Here is a 19,747-nt window from a genome sequence, read left to right on the forward strand (position 1 = left end):
AACTTTTCCAATTTTATAATATTTTTACTAATTTTTTTTTTCAAAATCCAATAAAACATTTTAATTCAAGAGTTCTGCTTGTCGACCGCTAGTTCATTTTTCTTTTTTCTTAAAATATATTTTTAAACATAATTTAAACATTTAAAAAAGCGCACACAAATTCTCTAATAGTAATTTTTTCGACATTTAAAAAGAATACACTAGTGATAATTTTAAATGGTATATTTGAAGGAACTAACTAGTATTTTTTTTAATTTAAATAATTTTATTACTATTCATAAATATAGTAAAGTAAGACATTTTAAATATGGAATCATATCCTTAAAAACAAACTTGTTATTGACCTTTAGCAAGGAAGAGAAGTTAAGAATAAAAAAACGTGGATGGTTCCCATCAGACACTGAAAGAGAGGCGGTGATTTTGTTGGTGGACTCTTGAGCTCTTTGCATTGCCAGTCTGTCCATGAGTGTACATTTCTGCTATAAAATAATAATACAAACATGCAAAACGACACACGCAGAAACATATAATTCTGGTACTCCACACGTCGTAGATTTAACCAAATTGCAATTACATTACTTTCTTGCTTAAACTCTACGAGCAAAAAAGCAGCCTTCCGCGAAAGAAAGTCAGCAGCTCAAACACTTTCCAACCCCTGGAGGCCGGAGCAATTTCAATCGGTTCTTTCTCAAATCTGAAGGAAACCCATAAGTGGGAGTGATCTGAGAATACCAGAGAATGCATGCGAAGACGGATTCAGAGGTGACGAGCCTCGCTGCTTCGTCCCCTACCAGATCTCCTCGCCGGCCAGTCTACTATGTACAGAGCCCGTCGCGGGATTCCCACGACGGGGAGAAGACAACGACGTCTTTTCACTCTACGCCGGTCCTTAGCCCCGTCGGATCTCCGCCTCATTCCCACTCGTCCGTCGGCCGGCACTCGAGGGAGTCCTCCACCAGTAGGTTCTCCGGCTCTCTGAAACCTGGATCTCGCAAGATCTTGCCCAAGGACGGGTCCCGTGACGGCCACAGGAAGGGTCAGAAGCCCTGGAAGGAGTGCGATGTGATTGAGGAAGAGGGCCTTCTTGAAGATGAAGAGCGTCGAAGGGGAATCCCTCGTCGCTGCTATGTTCTGGCTTTTGTTCTTGGTTTCGTTGCTCTCTTCTCTGTATTTTCCTTGATACTATGGGGTGCTAGTAAGCCTATGAAACCCGAGATCGTCGTGAAGGTATAGCATTTTACCAAAACATTGTAGTTTCTCCGTTTTTCTATGCAAATCTTGTGAAATGGGTTTTGATTTCCGTATCGATATTCTTCTTCTCGCAGAGTATGACATTTGAGCAATTCAAGATTCAAGCTGGTTCGGATTCTACGGGGGTTGCCACCGAAATGATCTCGGTCAACTCCACGGTGAAACTCACGTATCGGAACACTGGCACATTCTTCGGAGTTCATGTCACTTCAACTCCTTTCGATCTATCTTATTCCCAGCTCACAATCGCTTCAGGAACAGTAAGTAAAAAGACCCTCTCTTTCTCACAGTCACTGCCCAAGATCTTAAGATATTTTGTCTCAAATCCTTGCACTTTCTCTAATCCGGTGAACTGGGTTATTGCAGATTAAGAAGTTTTATCAGTCCAGGAAGAGCCGGAGATCATTCGGTGTGACAGTGAAGGGCGACAAGATTCCAATGTATGGAAGTGGAGCCGATTTGAGCACTTCCACCGGCACATCGATTTTACCGGTGCCGTTGAAGTTGAACTTTGTGATCCGATCGAAAGCCTACGTTCTTGGGAAATTGGTGAAGCCCAAGTTTTACAAGAAGATCGAGTGTTCCGTTACATACAATCCCAAAAAGCTCAACGTCGCAATCTCGCTCAAGAATTCTTGCACGTACGATTGAATCACAGGAGCACGGCGTTGGGCTTAAAAAAAAAAAAGGAATAGTTATTTATTTTTTTAATTAATTGTTGAAATTTTTTCTTGGTTTTTTTTGTTTCAATTATTAAAAATAAGTGTGAGAAACAGCTAAGCGGGGGCAGCTTTTGGGTGTGTTTGTGGGAACATTGGGCAGGGAGGAAACGCGGTTTTGGACTTTTTGACTGCCCAATCTGCCCGAATTGTTGACAACAGGTTGGATTCCATTGTAACTTTTGGAGTTATGCCTTTTGCTTTTTGTGTAATTTTCAATTTATTGTAAAATTAATTTATAATTTATAATTTAAAAGTAATATTTTAATAATATTTTATGATCTTAACTTAACTCAATTCAATTTAACATCTAAACATAATCTTAATCTCATGACACACCATATAACATACTTAATAATGATATTAGATTAATATAAGAGTAATACGAAATATTAAGATATATAAGTTTCACATATTTTTTAAAAATAATTTATTTTTATATAAATTTTATATTTAATTATTTTTTTTAAACGAATACGTAGTGGTTATATACCGTAAAACTGTAATTAGTGTTAGTCAAGATTAATGTTCATATTTTTAGGTTGGGTTGGAACTTTGAGCTTTGAGCCTTCAAAGTGTGAATTAAGATTTTCTAATTTTTAGAATTTTCGTTATGATTTTAAGATTTATAATATTTAATGAGCGTTTAATATTATTAAAAAAAGACTATATAGACATAAGATTATTATTTTTTTTTATGTGTATATCTCTCATAGATCTTAGAGTTTCGACAAAATCTCTTAGAAATCTTACATATCGTCATTTGTAAAAAGAAGTAAAAAAGAAAAAAGAAAATATATTGTTCATGGTTTTCTTATTCATTTAGGTGCTGAATAAATTAAAACCACTTGATCATCTATTATCTAGCAATCTATGATTTCTCAACAATCACTTGTGAGGAAAACTGGACAAAGCAGTACGTACGAACCTTTTTTTTTTTTTAGCCGCCTCCTCTCTCTCTCTCTAAAAAAAAAAATAATAATAAAATATAAAAGGCTCTAAATCCGATTTTCGTCAAAAGGGAGGGAGTCCCTCTCTTTTATCCATTCACTCATCTTGTTTATCAAGATTTCTTTTATTTAGTTTTATTTTACTTTTTTTAAGGTAAAAAAAAATAGATTTATAACTTTTGACAACTCTCGACAGACACATTCAATACAAACAAATTCACAGATCAAAAATTATTTGGAAGAAAGTAATGATTTTACAAAAATCACTACGCATTACCCACATTTGCGCGTGGTTCTCACACATTGCCCACATCTGTGCGTGGTCCTCACTCGTCACCCATTTCGGCAACTCTTCTCAACACGCGCCTGATCACCAAACTCGCCACCACCAAACCTTTCAGATCTAATCTTCGTAGCTGAAAAGAGACAAGTGTGTTGCCTTTACAGGCCATCACAGATTCTGAAGTCTACCGGAGTTAGTCCAAACTGTAATCCATAATTTTTCGCATCTATCTTACTACTTTATTTTTTTATTGTTAATTAAAATAAAAAAAGAGTTCACCTTTCAGACTTTTTTCTGTAGAGGTTGAGTCATCTCTTTCTATAAAGAGTGAGGTTGAGTTTTTGTTTAGGTAGAAAGTATTATCTCTTAGACATTTGTATGTAGAGAGCGTTAGAAATAATGAAGATCAAACCAATCACAAAAGGAAATATGTATTGGTGGAGCTCCAAATTCATTATTTTGGTTTATGATGTCAAGTTTGATATGAGGACATCCTATAATGTATCCGGTCATATATGTAAGTTTTTCTGATGAATAAATGATGATAGTTTTCCTTTAAAAAAAACAATCACTTGTGAGAAAATTAATTAGTAAATATGTTCTTAAAACCGAAGACTTTATTGGTGGATTCATGGGTCCAATAGCAACCAGCTTATCATAATTTTGATGGGCTTTAAAGATCATTAATTAGGTTCACGGACAATGGTGTGTATACCAACCGATTTGTACTTCTAAGATTTATGAAGATTGAAGATAGAATATTACAAGTATCCTTGGGATCATGATTTTATATTTTCACACATTACATTTGTTTCCTTGTCTTTGGTTTGATCATTTATTATCCAAAATTGGTGCACATTGGCAGCACCCCCACAACAAAAATAATGAAAGCTAAGCAATTTATTTGAGTCTAAAATCTAAAGAAACACACCAAGGGTATTGGTTTAGTAGTATTTATGAATACGATACTAAAAAGATGAGATTCATACTCAGTATTTCTATTCGAGTTATGCTATATGTAATCATAGAGTGTGCAAGTACTGTATAATCTTTTTGAAAAAAAGTGGATTTTATTATTAAAAAAATAGTTTTTTTTTTTTTTTTTTCGTGAGGTCCCATATTAACTTACTTTTTTTAAAAAAAGATTACGCGACGCTTGTACACCACAATTACAAATATGATTTCTCTTTTTATTCACTGATTTAACACCCTTTTTCCTTTGTAGGGGTTAGGAGAAACTAGTTCAAGTCCATTTGATAGAATGTTTGCGACAATTTGTTTATTATGATCTTAATGTAGACTCTACAATATATATATATATATATAGAATGCTACTATATATAGCTATATCCAAATATAATGCGTCAATCTTTACTCTTACCATTACTTTTGAAAAAAAAAGGACCTCTAAAAACCCGGGACTCATGATGATTGAGATATGATAATTGAAGTTGTTAGTTCGTAAGTACGTGCAATCACTTTGAAAAAAAAATAAATAAATAAGAGATTTATCTAAAAAGAAATTAATTTTTTAATAATAAATTTTATTCTTTTTTAAAATAACTATATAATATTTATATATTTCACAACTGTACGTAACTTCATAAGATTATGGCACAAATTAGCAAACAAGGGTTGGCAATTATCAGGCCTGGCTGAGAGAAAAAGTGTGTCGAACTGGACCATGCTTTGTCAGTGCAGTCAAGTCCATTTTTCTCACTAAGAACCTAACAATAGAGGCCACCCAAAAAGGCAGCCCAACTTGAATATATATTCGTTCCAGGATCTTTATACTTTAAAGCCCAAAGGCATATCCAACTTCAATTTGGGTTGCCTTTCGGGTTCTCTGCATTGGCGGACTATTTTTAAGGAAACTTTTGGGATTTGAACATTGCATCATAAATATGGAGAGTTACTATTTATTTTTAAATTATTTTTTGTTAATATTTTATTTAACAAACAAAACAAACTCTTTTTTTAATTTTCTATATTTTTTCTCATGCTAAAATTTGTTATAGTTGAAGTTTGGCAAAAATGTCACCATTGAGATAATCTAATTTTCCTAAAAACAATTTGACCATTTATGCAAATATGATGTTTTTAAATATTGTTATTACAAAAGCATTGATTTTGAAAATATTACCGTTTAGAGAGATAAATAATTTAAAAAAATCTCATTACAAATGAAAAGTCGAAAACACGGGTACAACAAATAATTAAATAATTACAAAAATGTGAAAAAAATAAATTCAAGAATTTTCTTCTGATCTTTTTCCCAAAAGAAAAAAAAAAAATTGAATAGTTAAAGATGTACAAAGAAATGAGTAAAAAAAATAATAAAAAAAGAATAGAGAAAAATTATTTTAATAGAATAAAAAAAGAATAGGGAGTAAAATGTAGGAGATTTTGAAAAGATGAGCAGATAAAATAGGGAAAGATGATTTTTGGGTAAAATTTAGGAAAAAATTTGGTCATCCCAATGTGGATACTCTTAATGAGAAAAATGGACTGAATGATAAATACATGTTTTAGAATGTGCAAGTTACAGGCAAATACTTTAAAAAAAGTGAGATCTATTATGAAAAATTGAGTTTCTTCATAGTGGGTTCCATTTTTTCTTAATGGGTCTCACATTTTCTCAAGGGGACTGCACGAGACTTGCACCCAGCGGCCTAGGTCTATACAAATAATTTTCCTGTCAATACTAGATGTCTATATAATTTGAAAAAGAGAGGCAGTAGAAATGACCAGTACTCGGTTGAAATTCGCATTCTAGTTCTCCTTTGTTAAAAAATAAAAGATGCCTTACCATTAGGGTGATCGAAAAGCTAGAAGGGCAAAGGAAGTTGAATAGGAAAAACCGTAAAAATCCATTTTAATAGAGTAACAATGCAGAGAGAATCGTAATGCCATTATTACAGTGAAATATTAGACCATACTCAATCATCAGTGATTGATCGACTCTAGGATTATTAATGCAATCTTATACCCTTTGAGCATAACCAATAGAGAAATGATACTTGCAGTCGTGAGCGTGCAGTCACCGTGCAGTCGCTTTGAAAAAAGTGAATAAATAAGGGACCCACCTGAAAAGAAATTAATTTTTTAATAGTAGATCCCACTCTTTTTCAAAGCGACTGCACGGCGTTTGCGCATTCCACGACTGTATGTAGCATTACTCTAACCAATATATATATGATATTTCTTGCCGATGTTTACTATAACGTCTTGATGACATTTGTCAAGGGATGTTTGGGGATCGAACATGTCACACCAGCCAATATGTCATATTTTAAGTGATTATTATTTGTTTAAGTGGTTATTGAATTCATTTAAAATATTCAACATTAATTAATCGGTGTAATTAAAGACGATAAAATTAGAAAGTAAAAAGTAGTATGGCTAACTACAATATTAGAATTCGAGAAGTGTTATATGCATAAAAAGATTTCATAAAAGTAAATTCACAAACTGACGTGATTTCATGTGAGATGTGAGATGTATATTTATATAATAAATTAAGTACTTTACATTAATATGACATACAATATCTCAAAGCTAGGTCAATTTGTAAATTTATTTTTATAAAATTTCTTTGTAGATAAAGTATTTCTTAGCTTAAAATTCACCTATAAAGTTTCTCGATCTCCTCTACTGATCAATATTATATTTAGTGCGGTAGAAGTCTTGGGAAGCAAGCTTTTGTTTTGGTGTTGTATTGAAGAAAGTGATCAATAACATGAGGGTGTGATATGGGAAATGCTTTTCTTTTAGGGGAGGGAGAAGATTGATGAACTTTTTTCTAATCATGCCTTAGAAAGTGATGACAAAGAGGAAAGTGAATATGCTTCCCCCATGATTACAAACTCTCTTGCAATCCACTATATATTATGATTATAATTATAATTATTTTTATTTTTATTTTGTATTCCAATGCCACCATGCACCCTCCACTTTCACCTTCCACTGCAAAATCCAGCCGATCGATCTAAGTCATGTCATACTCATACCGGCCTTTGCCTTTTTCTGCTCATGATCTCTTTTCTTTCTTAAAAGGAACCATCGAAAAAACCCTATTCCATAAAAATATATATATATATATATATAAATATATAAATAATTTTATTCCCCAATCAATAAAATTTGATCAAGGAAAGGATCAAGAGTATAAGTTTACTTCAGTTCAATCATCCAAAACTCCCCTCCATATTCCCTATAAAGCTGTTTTCTCCTTTCCTTTCTCTTTGTGGGGTCTTTGGCCCGCCATGCATCTCAAAGGCTTCCTTCCACTTTGTATCTCTTTTGCGTGCTTTTCTTAGATATTGCATGTACATCATGATCATGATCGGTGAATATATAATTTGGTACTCCTCCAATAATATATTTTCTTTTTCCATACTCTTTTTTAATCAAATTCAACATGATATTCATGTGATCACTTCTGTTAGTTTTTCAGTAGTATTTTTTTCTGCCATTCTCTTCTCTTGGTTTTGTAATATCTTATTCAAAAATATTATATAAATATATAATATTATATTTGTGACAGATTATTTACGACAATAACGACTATTTACAATAAAAATAAACTCATTTTGATAAAAAATAACCAGTAACAATTAAATAATTTTCTTGTAATAATATATGTAGTACGTACGTACCTTAATAAGAAATTCAAATACATAAGCACTTTTTCCATTTTCTCTTTCAGTACAGAAATTAGAATTGGTAGCATTTATCTTGCAAGTACTACTTCTGCTGTTAGTTTTGGAATCTGATCCAAAACTTCAGCAGCTAGCTAGCTGATCTCTATATATATAATATAATATTAATAGACATATATGCCAACTAATTAATGGTCCAACTCATTAAAAAAAACGATAATTCTCCGATCTCTGCATGCATAAATCTTCACGATCTAATTAATAATAATTCATCCACTCATATATATTATATATAGAGTACTTTTGAGTGCCCCAATTAAACTTCAATCAGCTCCCTGAGACGGTTTGTCTCATTTGCTTGTATGTATCGTGTGTTGATCTATAGATCTTTTTTGCTTTTTACTATTAGTATATATATTATTACAAACGTATGATCCATTCGATGATCTTCTGGGTGGGACGTGATCGATCAGAATATATAGCTTCTTCATGATCGATCGATCCTTCTTGTGTAAATAAAGCCAACAGCACACGAGAAGCATGAGTCGTATACCCATAGGCGTACTTGGTTCCACTTTTGGCAAACAGTGGTACTGGTGGCCCTAGAATTAGAAAACCCACCACCTTAACTTTCACGTCCTTGACCCAGCTTTAGTCCTCCAATTCTGATCACTTTCCTAGAAGATCAGTACTGGTCATATGTATTAAATCACTGATCTTGAATGACTAGAAGCACGGTAACATGAGTTGTGTGTGTGTATATATATATATATAGGCCGGGTAGTGGGGCTATCTGTTAGTTAATTATATTATATAGTTCTTCTACTTGAATGTCGGTGTATATCAAAACATTGATATTAGGGTAATGCTAGGCTACCGCCCAGCAATGACCGCTCGGCATGCCTTCTAGCTAGGCAAAGCCAATCCTTTTTTTTTTTTTTCATTTTTTCTTTTCATATTTTTTGAACATCTTTAAACACTTTTAAAAGATAAGAAAAAATATCAATACACTAATTATAATCACTTCCTTAATCAATAAATAAAAAAAAATTAAATATATGAGCGGTCAAAATGATAGGACAAGATGAGAGGACAAAGTAGCATTTCTCAATATGATGATATATATATCATGTAAACCACACCGACTTGTAAATAGAAGAATGATAATCATTGTTTCCTTCACGATCTCGATCGATCGATATATATATCATGATGAACTACTGAGTGTTTGGTGAGGGATGAACACCTAAAAGGTTAGTCTTGAGTTAAAAACAAAAGCATGGTAATATCATGTAGTTAATCCTATTGATGTAAAATCGTCTTACAATATGATTGGAAAACAAGAGAAATAATAATAGTTGTTCCCCTGTAATTGGGGAATCCTTAAAATTACACCCTAGCTCTCCCCCTAAAAAAAATATCATACTATTGGGGAATGATATCCTAATTAATTAGCACCTCTGTTAAGGGGCGCGTGAGAAGAAAACATGATTAATGGGAAAGGATCCATTGTGGACCTTTCAATATTCTGCAAGCTCTAGTTGAATGATCAGCATCAGATCATGACTTGCAGAACTTTATGCTTGACATGATTGAGTAGCCAAAAGGGGTTTTCTTAGTGGATAATTAGTTGGCAATAATATTAGTATGATTATGGAAATTATATGTAAAACTAAAATCAATGAAAACTAGGCAAGCACATGAGTCGGTATCAACCCTGCAAACAAATGCAAATAGTTTTACGAAAAAGGCATATATGCATGGTAATAAACCGATGATCAGTACTCATAATTGTGATAATTTGCACCGAATTTCGAGGAATTCTATCGATCTAAGGGATTGCCATGCATTTTTATATATCTTGCATTATTGGCTGTCATCAGAACCGAAAAATTGCAACTTTAAGAGCATTTGCTTTGTAAGTAATGGGCGTGAGAGGTGGGTCTTCTATATATGCATGAAATGATGGTGAAGATGATGGAGGGACCCAGATTGGCTTGATCATCACACGCAATCCCTTGGATTATGCAGCGCAGCTAGCTAGCCTTGAACATTGGGACCCTTTTTTTTTTTTTTTTTCAAAAAACACTTTTTTCTTTCTTTCTTTCTTTCTTTCTTTAACGTTCATCAGCCACAGTATAAAAAGAAGAGAAGAGAAGGAGAAAAAGAATGTGATGTGCATGTGATCCAACAGCCTTTATGTTCCCCTGATCTTCTTTCTAACCAAAATACATGAGGCACGAAACCACCATTAATCCTTCTTCTGTCTTTTTTGACATTCGGTGACTAAATACTACTTTTCTTGATTAATCATGTTTTAGGTCATATATAGATGTCTATGCTTTGTACTAAAAACTTCATTTTTGGGTCCCATCTTTAGACATGCGAGGTCGGCCATGGTGTGATCTGATCATCGACCACACCGATTAAAAAGCATGTTATTAGTGGAATTCAAAGGCCCCAAATATCACATCAAGATCAGGATTATATCATGTTTATATATAAAACTTCTTTATTTTGGAGCAAGAGTACTCCTTATACATTTCTTCTTGTAGAATATACTACTGTATTGATTGCAAAGATTCTGATATTTATAGAATTAAGGATATCCTTATAATTTTTCACGTCGAAGTTTGAATTGGTACTACTCATGTCTTTAACAAAGACAGAGAGGAAAGGAAAAGGGGATCATCGAGGGAAAAGAAGAAAGAAAGTGAAGAAAGATAATGGAGGAAAGACATCTCTTGTTGTTCTCTCCTTTTAATGCAACTCTAAAGTGAGTTAAAATGTGCTTTATTTATTGACATGAAACCATATCCTGCCATGCAAGTGATGATCTACAATATTATTTTTCTTTAATATTATGGAAACCCTTTCGGACCTAAGGTTTGGGGTAATTAGCTACCTAGCTAGATATTATACTTTGAGGAAGGAAGCTGCTTTTGAACGTCTTTTTTTAGGGGGGAAAAAAAATATACTTTTGCATGGAAACAAGATCCTCCATTTGTAAATAATCTATTCTTAATTTGAAAAGATGCCTTCGAATTATATAATTAATTAATACCCTCTGCTTTTTACTTCATTTGAGACAATGACTTTGTCAAAAGTGATAGCTAATAATTAATTATAACTTGCAAGAAAATTTGATCTGATCTGGAAATGGAAAATGCTAAATGTACTTAAGAAAAACTTATAAAAAATTTATTCCTCCACATGTCAGTTATTGATATGCTGAAAATCATGAAATTTGAAATTCAAATTTGAAATTAAAAAAAAAAACTAATAAAATAAATCTTGTAAGTAAAAGTGTAAGTAAAATTGTAAGTACTATATGTAGAGCACTACTCTTTGAAAATTATTTTGTGGGAAGAACAATTAATTACGTAGACAACATATTTATAAGGTAATTAAAGCCACAAATTTATAAGTACATGTACGTGTGTGCAACCTCTCATTATGAGCTTCTAATTCATGATCATGAGTAAACTTGCACACAAGTGTGGACATTATCATTGGTGTAAACATTTAATTAATTAGTCTATAATAATTAATTAATTAGTGATTAGAGAATGGTTTTGTTTCAGTTTCTTCTTCTTTCGGTTTTGAAGGAAAGCAACTTTTTTCTTCTTTTTGCTTTATTTGATTGAAGGTAACTAATAGGGTAAGTAGGAGCTATATACCCTTATCTTTCGGTCAACCTCCTCCTCATTAATTACAATGATCACTTTATTGAGAAATGCATGCATGTCCTTGAAGTACTCTAACTCACATGGAGGAATTGGGTTCATTTACAGACAATGTATGAACATAAATACCTCTTTTGCCGATTGAATCAGATCAAACTTTGCTTAGAAAATAATAAAAAAATTATAAAAATTATAATGAACATGTGAATATTTTCACATTTTTGCATGTATAAAATGCATGCAGCTAGCTGCCTTTCCTCAATGGGACTGGAAGAGGATTGGCTGATCATCTAGAAGTACAGAGATGCCAATCTCATGCACATTGGACAAAACCTGGAGCTGGGTACATTAGTGCACACAAGAAAGACAAACAGGTATCTTGTCCCGTCCATTATTACCAGATGCCATTTCCTCATGTATGTGGGATCCAAAACTCAAATCCCCTCGTGAACCCTTAATGACGTTGTTTCTCTTACTTTCTTACACTCAAAAAGTTAAAAGCTCCCCTGAAGAATTTGAAAATCTCTTTGACTCGCCCCCCACTAATTTCTTCCCTGCCTACATAGCTATCTCCATTAATATAAGTACCATAACCACGATGAATATATATTTATATATATATATATATATATATATCTATATAGCTAGCATTGCTTTTGATCCTCAGTTTAATTAACTATATATATATAACAGATCATGAGAATCCGAGAAGAAAGAAAAAAAAATAGAGCAAGAAAAGATCGATGTTTGTGTTTCTGGTATTGCAGAAAAGGGTCCAATGAAACGGACAAAAGGGATTGCAAGAAGAGACAGAAGAAAGAACCTTGTAGCTTGTCGTACGTGTAGAATACTTGATTCTTTGATCACTTTAGAAAGAGTGAGAGATCATAAAGAAAGTGTAAGCTGTGTAATATAATATATATCTGCCAATATATACTCATTTAGGTCACCGATTGTTTTTTTAATCAGTATTCGCTCTATGTTTCAAGCTGTCTCTCCTTGAAATTCTCATTCATATTATAAAAATACAGTAAAGCTGGGTGCCTACATGCAGTTGATTTATTAGTAGAGAGAGAGAGAGAGAGAGAGTGAGAGAGGTGCATTTTTCGAAAGAAAGGTATCGGCGGTGGTCATGTGAGGGGGGAAGGGGGAGGTGTGTGGGGTTTGGTTTTCACTTTCACTGCGTTTTAGAAATTAGAATAGAATCTTCTTGGCTCTCAACCCTGTGCATGGGAAAGAGAAAACAGGGAAGGGTTTTTTTTTTTGTGTTGTTTTGGGTGATTTTGCTTGTGATCATCATGGTGGTGTGGGGCTCTTCAGGATCTGTGTGAGCTGCATACTGACAAGATCAAGCTGTGAGGGAAATCAGCCTTTGTTTCTAGATTTCCATACTCTCATCTGGACCCCTCCATCACACTCCAACACAGATGTCTTGCATTATTCAGGCAAAAAACACTTCATAAAAATTAATTACTACTCGACCGCTAGCTTCTGATCATGCTTGCTAGCTGATCATCATCATCATCATCAACTGTATATTCATGCTTATTTTACGCGCACCACGCTTGCTTGCTTGCTTGCTTTCTCTGGTCACCATCAATATTGAGATGATCATCATGTATAGAATATGATCTTTTCTTTCTCCCTCTCATGATTAATATATAATGGAGTACTATATATGATCCATGCAGCTTACATAATGGTTATTAATTCGGCTTCGGAGCAAAACCAGAATATTATAGATTATAATTAGTCTTGTTTTTTTATAGTAATTTTGTACGAATGTAAAAAAATATTTATACGTACTTTTATAGAATGCATGCATCTCTTCTAAGAAATATTAATTAGATGGTACTGGTGGAAATAAATATACGTGTCGTTTTGGAAGAAAAAAACAAAACAAGAATCACGAGAAGGGCATAGCTGCAGATCCGTAAAAATTTAAAGGACTAGGACTAGTACCACTACACCATACTGCCTCCTCGAAAGCCGCTGCAATTACTCTGTAGTACTGCATGCATGCAGATTGCTAAGGGCCGTGTGAGTCGAGGAGTTAATAGGGAAGGAAAAAGAAAGTAATCTAAATAAACCAATAGACATATATATTAATTAGGAGAGATTATATAAAACATTAATCTATAATTAAATAATTTTATATGATCCGGCCGTTAGATATATATTATAATAAAAATTTTGTAAGATCTTCTATTTTATAATAAAAATATAATCTTACCCATCGCATCAAATTGTCAATTTATAAATTTATTTTTATTTAATTTTTCTATTAGTAAAGTATTTCATATATATATATATATATAACTGTTATAGACATGGATTTACGTAATACGTTAGATCTATTTTACATTAAAAGTAATTTTATAATCTGACGTATTGCATCAAACTACGTCAGTTTGTAGATTTACTTTTGTGTAATTCTTTTATGATTAAAGAATTTATCAATATATATATATATAGGAAAATTTTATACATCATACTACTATCTTACTTTCATCCCACTAAGTATAATGTGACACATTTATCATCATTAAATGATTATTTATTGCATGCTTCTTTATCATCTGATGGTGATGAATGTGCCACATACTACTTAGTATGATCAAAATAAGATGAGAGTGTGGTGTATAACATTACTTATATATATAAGAAAATTCTATACACCATACTACCATCTCACTTTCATCCTATTAAGTAAGATGTGACACATTTATCATCATTAAATGATCATTCATTACATGCTTCTGTATCATCTAATGGTGATAAATGTGTCACATACTATTTAATATGATCAAAATAGGATAAAAATGTAGTGTGTAATATATATATATACACACATCCATGCATGCATGTACGTATCATGTCTTCTCCATTTTCCGCTCCTATAAGTGAATATCGGAACTTAAAGCTGACAGTGGTGTAACTTAAATATTCGTGCTAGCTTCTAATTTCTCTCTTCAATTTTTTCCCCAAGGAAAAAAAATGTTACCTGTTAATGCTAATTTCCTGATTGAATTTTATAATTTTGCTCAAGGATTATTTATGCAATTTCTGGCTTAATATTAATTGAACAAATATATTGCTTTAGAAATTTCCTTAATGATTGGAAGGAAACCAAAAAACTTAAACGTTTTACATTTATATATAGGAATGATATTATAGCATTTTGGAATCATTATATTCTATATATCAAATACATATTTGCATATCATATTGATTGAGAAATAATATTGCTATCATTTTCTGTAATAATATATATTATACGTTACTGTTTCTTTAACCACTTATCATTATTATTGTTAAGGTAAAGAAAAGTCTGGGATGATCAGTACTACTATATATGCATGGGTTTAAATTGGAGACTTTAATTGGGATATAATTACTAATACCAATATCATTCCAAGTTTGATTTTTGAATATGGAAAAAGTGAAGAGAACATGTAAAAAAGTGCGAAATTTTATGGTGGGGAACCAGCCGGACAGTTTAACTTTGTTCTTCCAATAATGAGAATCACAGGCATGATCAAAATAATCAGTTCAGTATCTGTGTGAAATAATTAGTCATCATTTTCAGCTTATTCTTTTCACTCAGCTGGCTTGCTTCTCATGTCCCTACGTACCCCCATGGCTGGCAGGCAGGCCTCTTACTGTTACTCACTTATCACTCAATGAAATCCATGATCTCCTGCTTTTAAAATTGGATCATCCCTCATTAATTAATCAGTACTACTTATTGCAATGGTTTTCATGCAATCTTGTTCAAATTCTGCCACCTGTTGCATTTCTAAAGCAGAAGTAGCGGACCTTAATATACTACATATGTACTTACAGTTTTACTTATAAGATTCATTTTATTAATTTTTTTTCGAAATTTAAATTTCATGATTTTCAGCATATCAATAACTAACACGTAGAAAAAAAAGTAATTTTTTATAAATTTTTCTTAAATACATTTAATATTTTTCTATATATATTATGTTTCCATGATCTCTTTCTCATGCATAATCTGTCGTTATATGATCATTAGAAGCATGCATGGCTGCACTGCCTCATATACAGGGAAGAAGATGAGAGAGATGGGGTTGAGTCATGAGGATCGATATATGTAATGTGTACTTATATAAAACCAATTAATACTTCTTGGGCCATTAAAAAAAAAAAAAAAGTTGTAAAATTTTTTACTGTCATTGGGAAAAAAATAAACTTTTGAGGCCAATAATTCAATCACCTGGCAGACACGTCAGCATAAAAGAAGCCAAGCCGAGGAAGAGCCAGATCTAGCTAGTGCAGTAAGAGGCAGGCTTAAAAGGGTTAGAGAGAGAGAGAGAGAGAGAGGTATTGTAAGTTTGTGAGTAAAGGTAGTACTGGTGGCCAGTGAGCATGACCCTATCCCATATATGATATTGAAGTTTGGAATATTGCGAGAGAAAGAAGTAGAAGAAAGATGGAGAAGAAAAGTTCAGAGAGAGAGAAGCAATGGAAGAGAAGCATTAGAAGGTGGAAATGTCGTCACTGAGAATTACAGGCTTTAAATCCCATCACGTGGTTCGATGTATTTTCATATTGATATTTTATCTTATTTAATTATTATAATTTTTTTTAATTTTTATTTAAAATAAAATAAATAATTTAATTTTTTTTAAATATAAAAATAAAAATAATATTAAAAAAATATATTTTAATAATATTTTATTTAATTTTTAATCTCATTCTTTATCGTTCAAAACAAACGAGACTATTGAGGTAGAGAGGATTTGTAAGAATAATAATTTTATATACAGTCATGAAATATATAAATATTATATAATTATTTAAAAAAAAAATAAGATCTATTATTTAAAAAATTAATTTTTTTATATAAATTTTATATTTATTTATTTATTTTTAAATAACTATACGATACGTATATATTTACAATTATAAATATCATCACTCTTATTTGTTAGAATAGTAGAAAATGATAGGGATTCGAAGTTGGAGACTGTGTTGGTTGGTGACAATAAACAACAAAGGTAAAGCCACAAATTAGAAAAGAGGACACTCGTTTGACGCGAAGTGAAACCAACTCTCTCTCTCTCTCTCTCTCTCACTTGATTTCTGATCAGAGTATTCACTTGTCAAAGACACACCATTTCCTTGACAGAAATACCCTTTTCCAGGTTTCTTAATTTATGTGCAGCATGAGCATGTTCATGAGCTATATATATATATATATATATGAACTTTGTTATTTATAAGTCTTATATATCATATATTATAATTTTTTTTATTTTTTTAAAATTTTTATTTGATTTTATTATTTTTAAAATAATTTAATTTTTCTACTCATCATTTATATAATATATATTTAATAAAAAAAATTAAAAAAAAATAAGAGGATTATTAATAAAATTTTTGGATGAAAATTATATGTTGACAGTTATCCATTAATATTACAATTAATGCTAAGATCTCGAGACTGCAAACAGATGGATCTGTGCTAAAAGAAGGTGTTGTTCTAGCTTCCAAAGATGCAGAATTTTGAAAAGAAAAGAAAAGACTACGATGAATGTGGGAACAGTAGTATTGAATCGTTTGACTATTTAGTATCTATCATAAGATAAAAAAAAGCATAAAGGAAAAGATCAGGCGAAGGAAGCTGGGGGGTTGCAATGTCAATTTCCAAAAACAGTGTGCTTCCCTGCACTACACTGCACCGCACCATCCTCCTCATGTGGTTGATTTTAAGTGGGTGTGCGCGCGCGGGATCCATGTCAGGACCCGAGAGAGAGAGAGAGAGAGAGGGAGGGAAGGGGGGTTCACGGGTTTGTCTTGAAAGGCCCTTATTTCACAGTCCTAGACAGACAGACACATATTCTTTCCTACGAAACCGAGGAAGGAAACAAAGTTATATTTATATATATCAGATAAAAAAAAAAGTTAAACAATAACGTACAGTTTAAAAAACAAAAAAACAGGAAAAAAACAACCGCATTAATATACAGTAGTACCACACCCCCTTCTTCTTCTCCTTCTCCAACATTTTTATCCAACGACAGTCTTACTCATTCAGTACTCAACCCAACTGTTTTCTTCTCCTCCATCTCTGTCTCTCTCTGATCTGCTTGTGTGGAAAAAGAGGTTGTTCTTGAGCTTTCGATGGCTCTTATGTTAGATAATTGTGAGGGTATCTTACTCTCTTTAGACTCCCACAAATCAGTCCCAGCTCCATTCCTCACCAAAACCTACCAACTTGTAGACGATCCCAACACAGACCACATAGTTTCTTGGGGCGAAGATGACACTACCTTTGTGGTTTGGCGGCCGCCTGAGTTCGCTCGCGACCTCCTCCCCAACTACTTCAAGCACAACAACTTCTCCAGTTTCGTCCGACAGCTCAATACCTATGTGCGTTTATATCTATATATAGCTTGAGTCTCCCACGCACTATTAGTACAGAAATCCGTTTTTGACGTATATCTTGTGTTTTCGCTAAATGGGTTTTCCTTGTTTTATTTTTCTGGTTTCGAAAAATCTAGGGTTTTCGAAAGATCGTACCAGACAGATGGGAGTTTGCGAACGAGTTTTTCAAGAAAGGGGAGAAGCACTTGTTATGCGAGATCCATAGAAGGAAAACTGCTCAGCCACAAGTAGCCCTCAACCAGCATCATCATCATCAACACCACCCGCATTCTCCACTCGGCGTCAATGTCCCTAGTTTCTTCCCCTTTCAAGGCCGAGTTAGCATATCCTCCTCCGATTCGGACGAGCAAGCCAATTGGTGCGACTCGCCCCCACTCTCTTCCCCAAGAGGAGGAAGCACCGCCGGAGTCTCATTCGTTGGTGCTAACTACAACAGCACGGTGACGGCGCTCTCGGAGGACAATGAAAGACTCAGACGAAGTAACTCTATGCTAATGTCCGAGCTCGCGCACATGAGGAAGCTTTACAACGATATCATATATTTTGTGCAAAATCATGTAAAGCCTGTAGCTCCAAGCAATTCTTACCCTTCCTCTTTACATCTTTGCAACCCACCCGCAGCAACTGCCACTCCTATTACTACAAATAGTCCAATGGTGCAAAAGCCTTTGAACCAGATTCTTGGGTACTATCCGACTAACCCTAAGCAAGCCCCTTACAGTACCCATGCTATCAACTCTCCAAGCAGTACTACCTCAAAGAGTTCTGTGACGATTCTTGAAGAACCCAACAGCAATAGCTGCAAGACTAAGCTGTTTGGGGTGCCTCTTCAATCGAAGAAACGATTGCACCCTGAGTATGGTGCTAACCCAACGAACATGGAAACTAGTATTAAGGCTCGTTTAGTCTTGGAAAAGGATGATTTAGGCTTAAATCTCATGCCTCCTTCAGCATGTTAGCTAGCTTCCTCGAATCTAGGCCCTTTATTCACTTTCTTTTCCCTTGTTTGATTTATTTTATTTTTAATTTTTTTGCTTAATTTCGAGTCTGAAAGTCTGGGGATATTAATATTTGATGATATGTGTGTGTGCGCGTGCGTGTGGGTGTTTGTGAGTGAGTTCGTGTATATAACTTTAGTGCCGGTATTATCTTTGTTCCCCCCCAACCATGAATGCAGGTGGGTTTTGGTTAGAGTGAAAGATCAAAGAGATCACCAATGCCATCTTTTTCTTTTGGGCATTCTTCATTTTCAGCGGTGCAATTTATTGCTGTCCATTATCGGATCTCTTCTGCTGCTTCTCCTTCTGTTTCTTTTTCTGATTTTGATCTTTAAGTGTTCAGTTCATTAACGCACGAGACACAGAGAGAGAGAGAGAGAGAGAGAGGGTAGGCATTATCCTCAGTTTTATTAAAAGGAAAGAAAAAAAGGCTGAGAAAGTTGCAGGCTGGTTCATTGACAATTTACTCTAGGGCTTTCTCTGATTAATCCATAAATGGTTGGTACGTACACGCATGAAGGAGAAGATACACTTCGTCTAAATTCAAAGACGAATACAAAAAATATATTATAAAACCAAAAAGCAGCTGACACCAGATGTCCATGCGTCCCTCAAAATTCTATATTAGCTAGCAGAGTCATTATTGTTTTTATCATCCCTATTATTGTCATAAAAAGAGGGTATACTATGATTTACTGAAAAGAAGGCTATCATGTTGTATAATCAATAATGAAGGTTATAAACTCTATTTCTCGTTTCTATGAACTGTCAGTCAAGAGAAA

At 33.4% G+C, this 19,747-nt stretch overlaps 2 protein-coding genes across 2 annotated transcripts; both read left to right on the forward strand.

Annotated features, from left to right (window-relative positions):
* Window positions 1-508: 508 nt before the first annotated feature.
* LOC108992264 lies at window positions 509-1,983 on the forward strand. The gene is made up of 3 exons (XM_018966766.2): window positions 509-1,227; window positions 1,326-1,511; window positions 1,618-1,983. The coding sequence occupies exons 1-3, from the start codon at window positions 739-741 to the stop codon at window positions 1,900-1,902; spliced, it is 960 nt and encodes a 319-aa protein (XP_018822311.1). The 5' UTR covers window positions 509-738; the 3' UTR covers window positions 1,903-1,983.
* A 15,528-nt stretch (window positions 1,984-17,511) lies between these two features.
* On the forward strand, window positions 17,512-19,242 carry LOC108992254 (heat stress transcription factor B-4-like). Its single transcript, XM_018966750.2, has 2 exons — window positions 17,512-17,952; window positions 18,084-19,242. Exons 1-2 carry the CDS (start codon window positions 17,704-17,706, stop codon window positions 18,924-18,926), a joined length of 1,092 nt encoding a protein of 363 aa, XP_018822295.1. The 5' UTR covers window positions 17,512-17,703; the 3' UTR covers window positions 18,927-19,242.
* The last annotated feature ends 505 nt before the right edge of the window (window positions 19,243-19,747 follow it).

This window comes from Juglans regia, chromosome 6 (genome assembly GCF_001411555.2).
Source record: "Juglans regia cultivar Chandler chromosome 6, Walnut 2.0, whole genome shotgun sequence".
NCBI classification, from domain to species: Eukaryota; Viridiplantae; Streptophyta; class Magnoliopsida; order Fagales; family Juglandaceae; genus Juglans; species Juglans regia.

Excerpts from the sequence above, each read along its gene's own strand:
- LOC108992254 (XM_018966750.2), top strand. The coding sequence starts at position 17,704 with ATGGCTCTTATGTTAGATAATTGTGAGGGTATCTTACTCTCTTTAGAC. Across the intron at positions 17,953-18,083 it reads TCCGACAGCTCAATACCTAT|GGTTTTCGAAAGATCGTACC; the intron begins GTGCGTTTATAT and ends CGAAAAATCTAG.
- LOC108992264 (XM_018966766.2), top strand. The coding sequence starts at position 739 with ATGCATGCGAAGACGGATTCAGAGGTGACGAGCCTCGCTGCTTCGTCC. Across the intron at positions 1,228-1,325 it reads AACCCGAGATCGTCGTGAAG|AGTATGACATTTGAGCAATT; the intron begins GTATAGCATTTT and ends TTCTTCTCGCAG. Across the intron at positions 1,512-1,617 it reads TCACAATCGCTTCAGGAACA|ATTAAGAAGTTTTATCAGTC; the intron begins GTAAGTAAAAAG and ends GGGTTATTGCAG.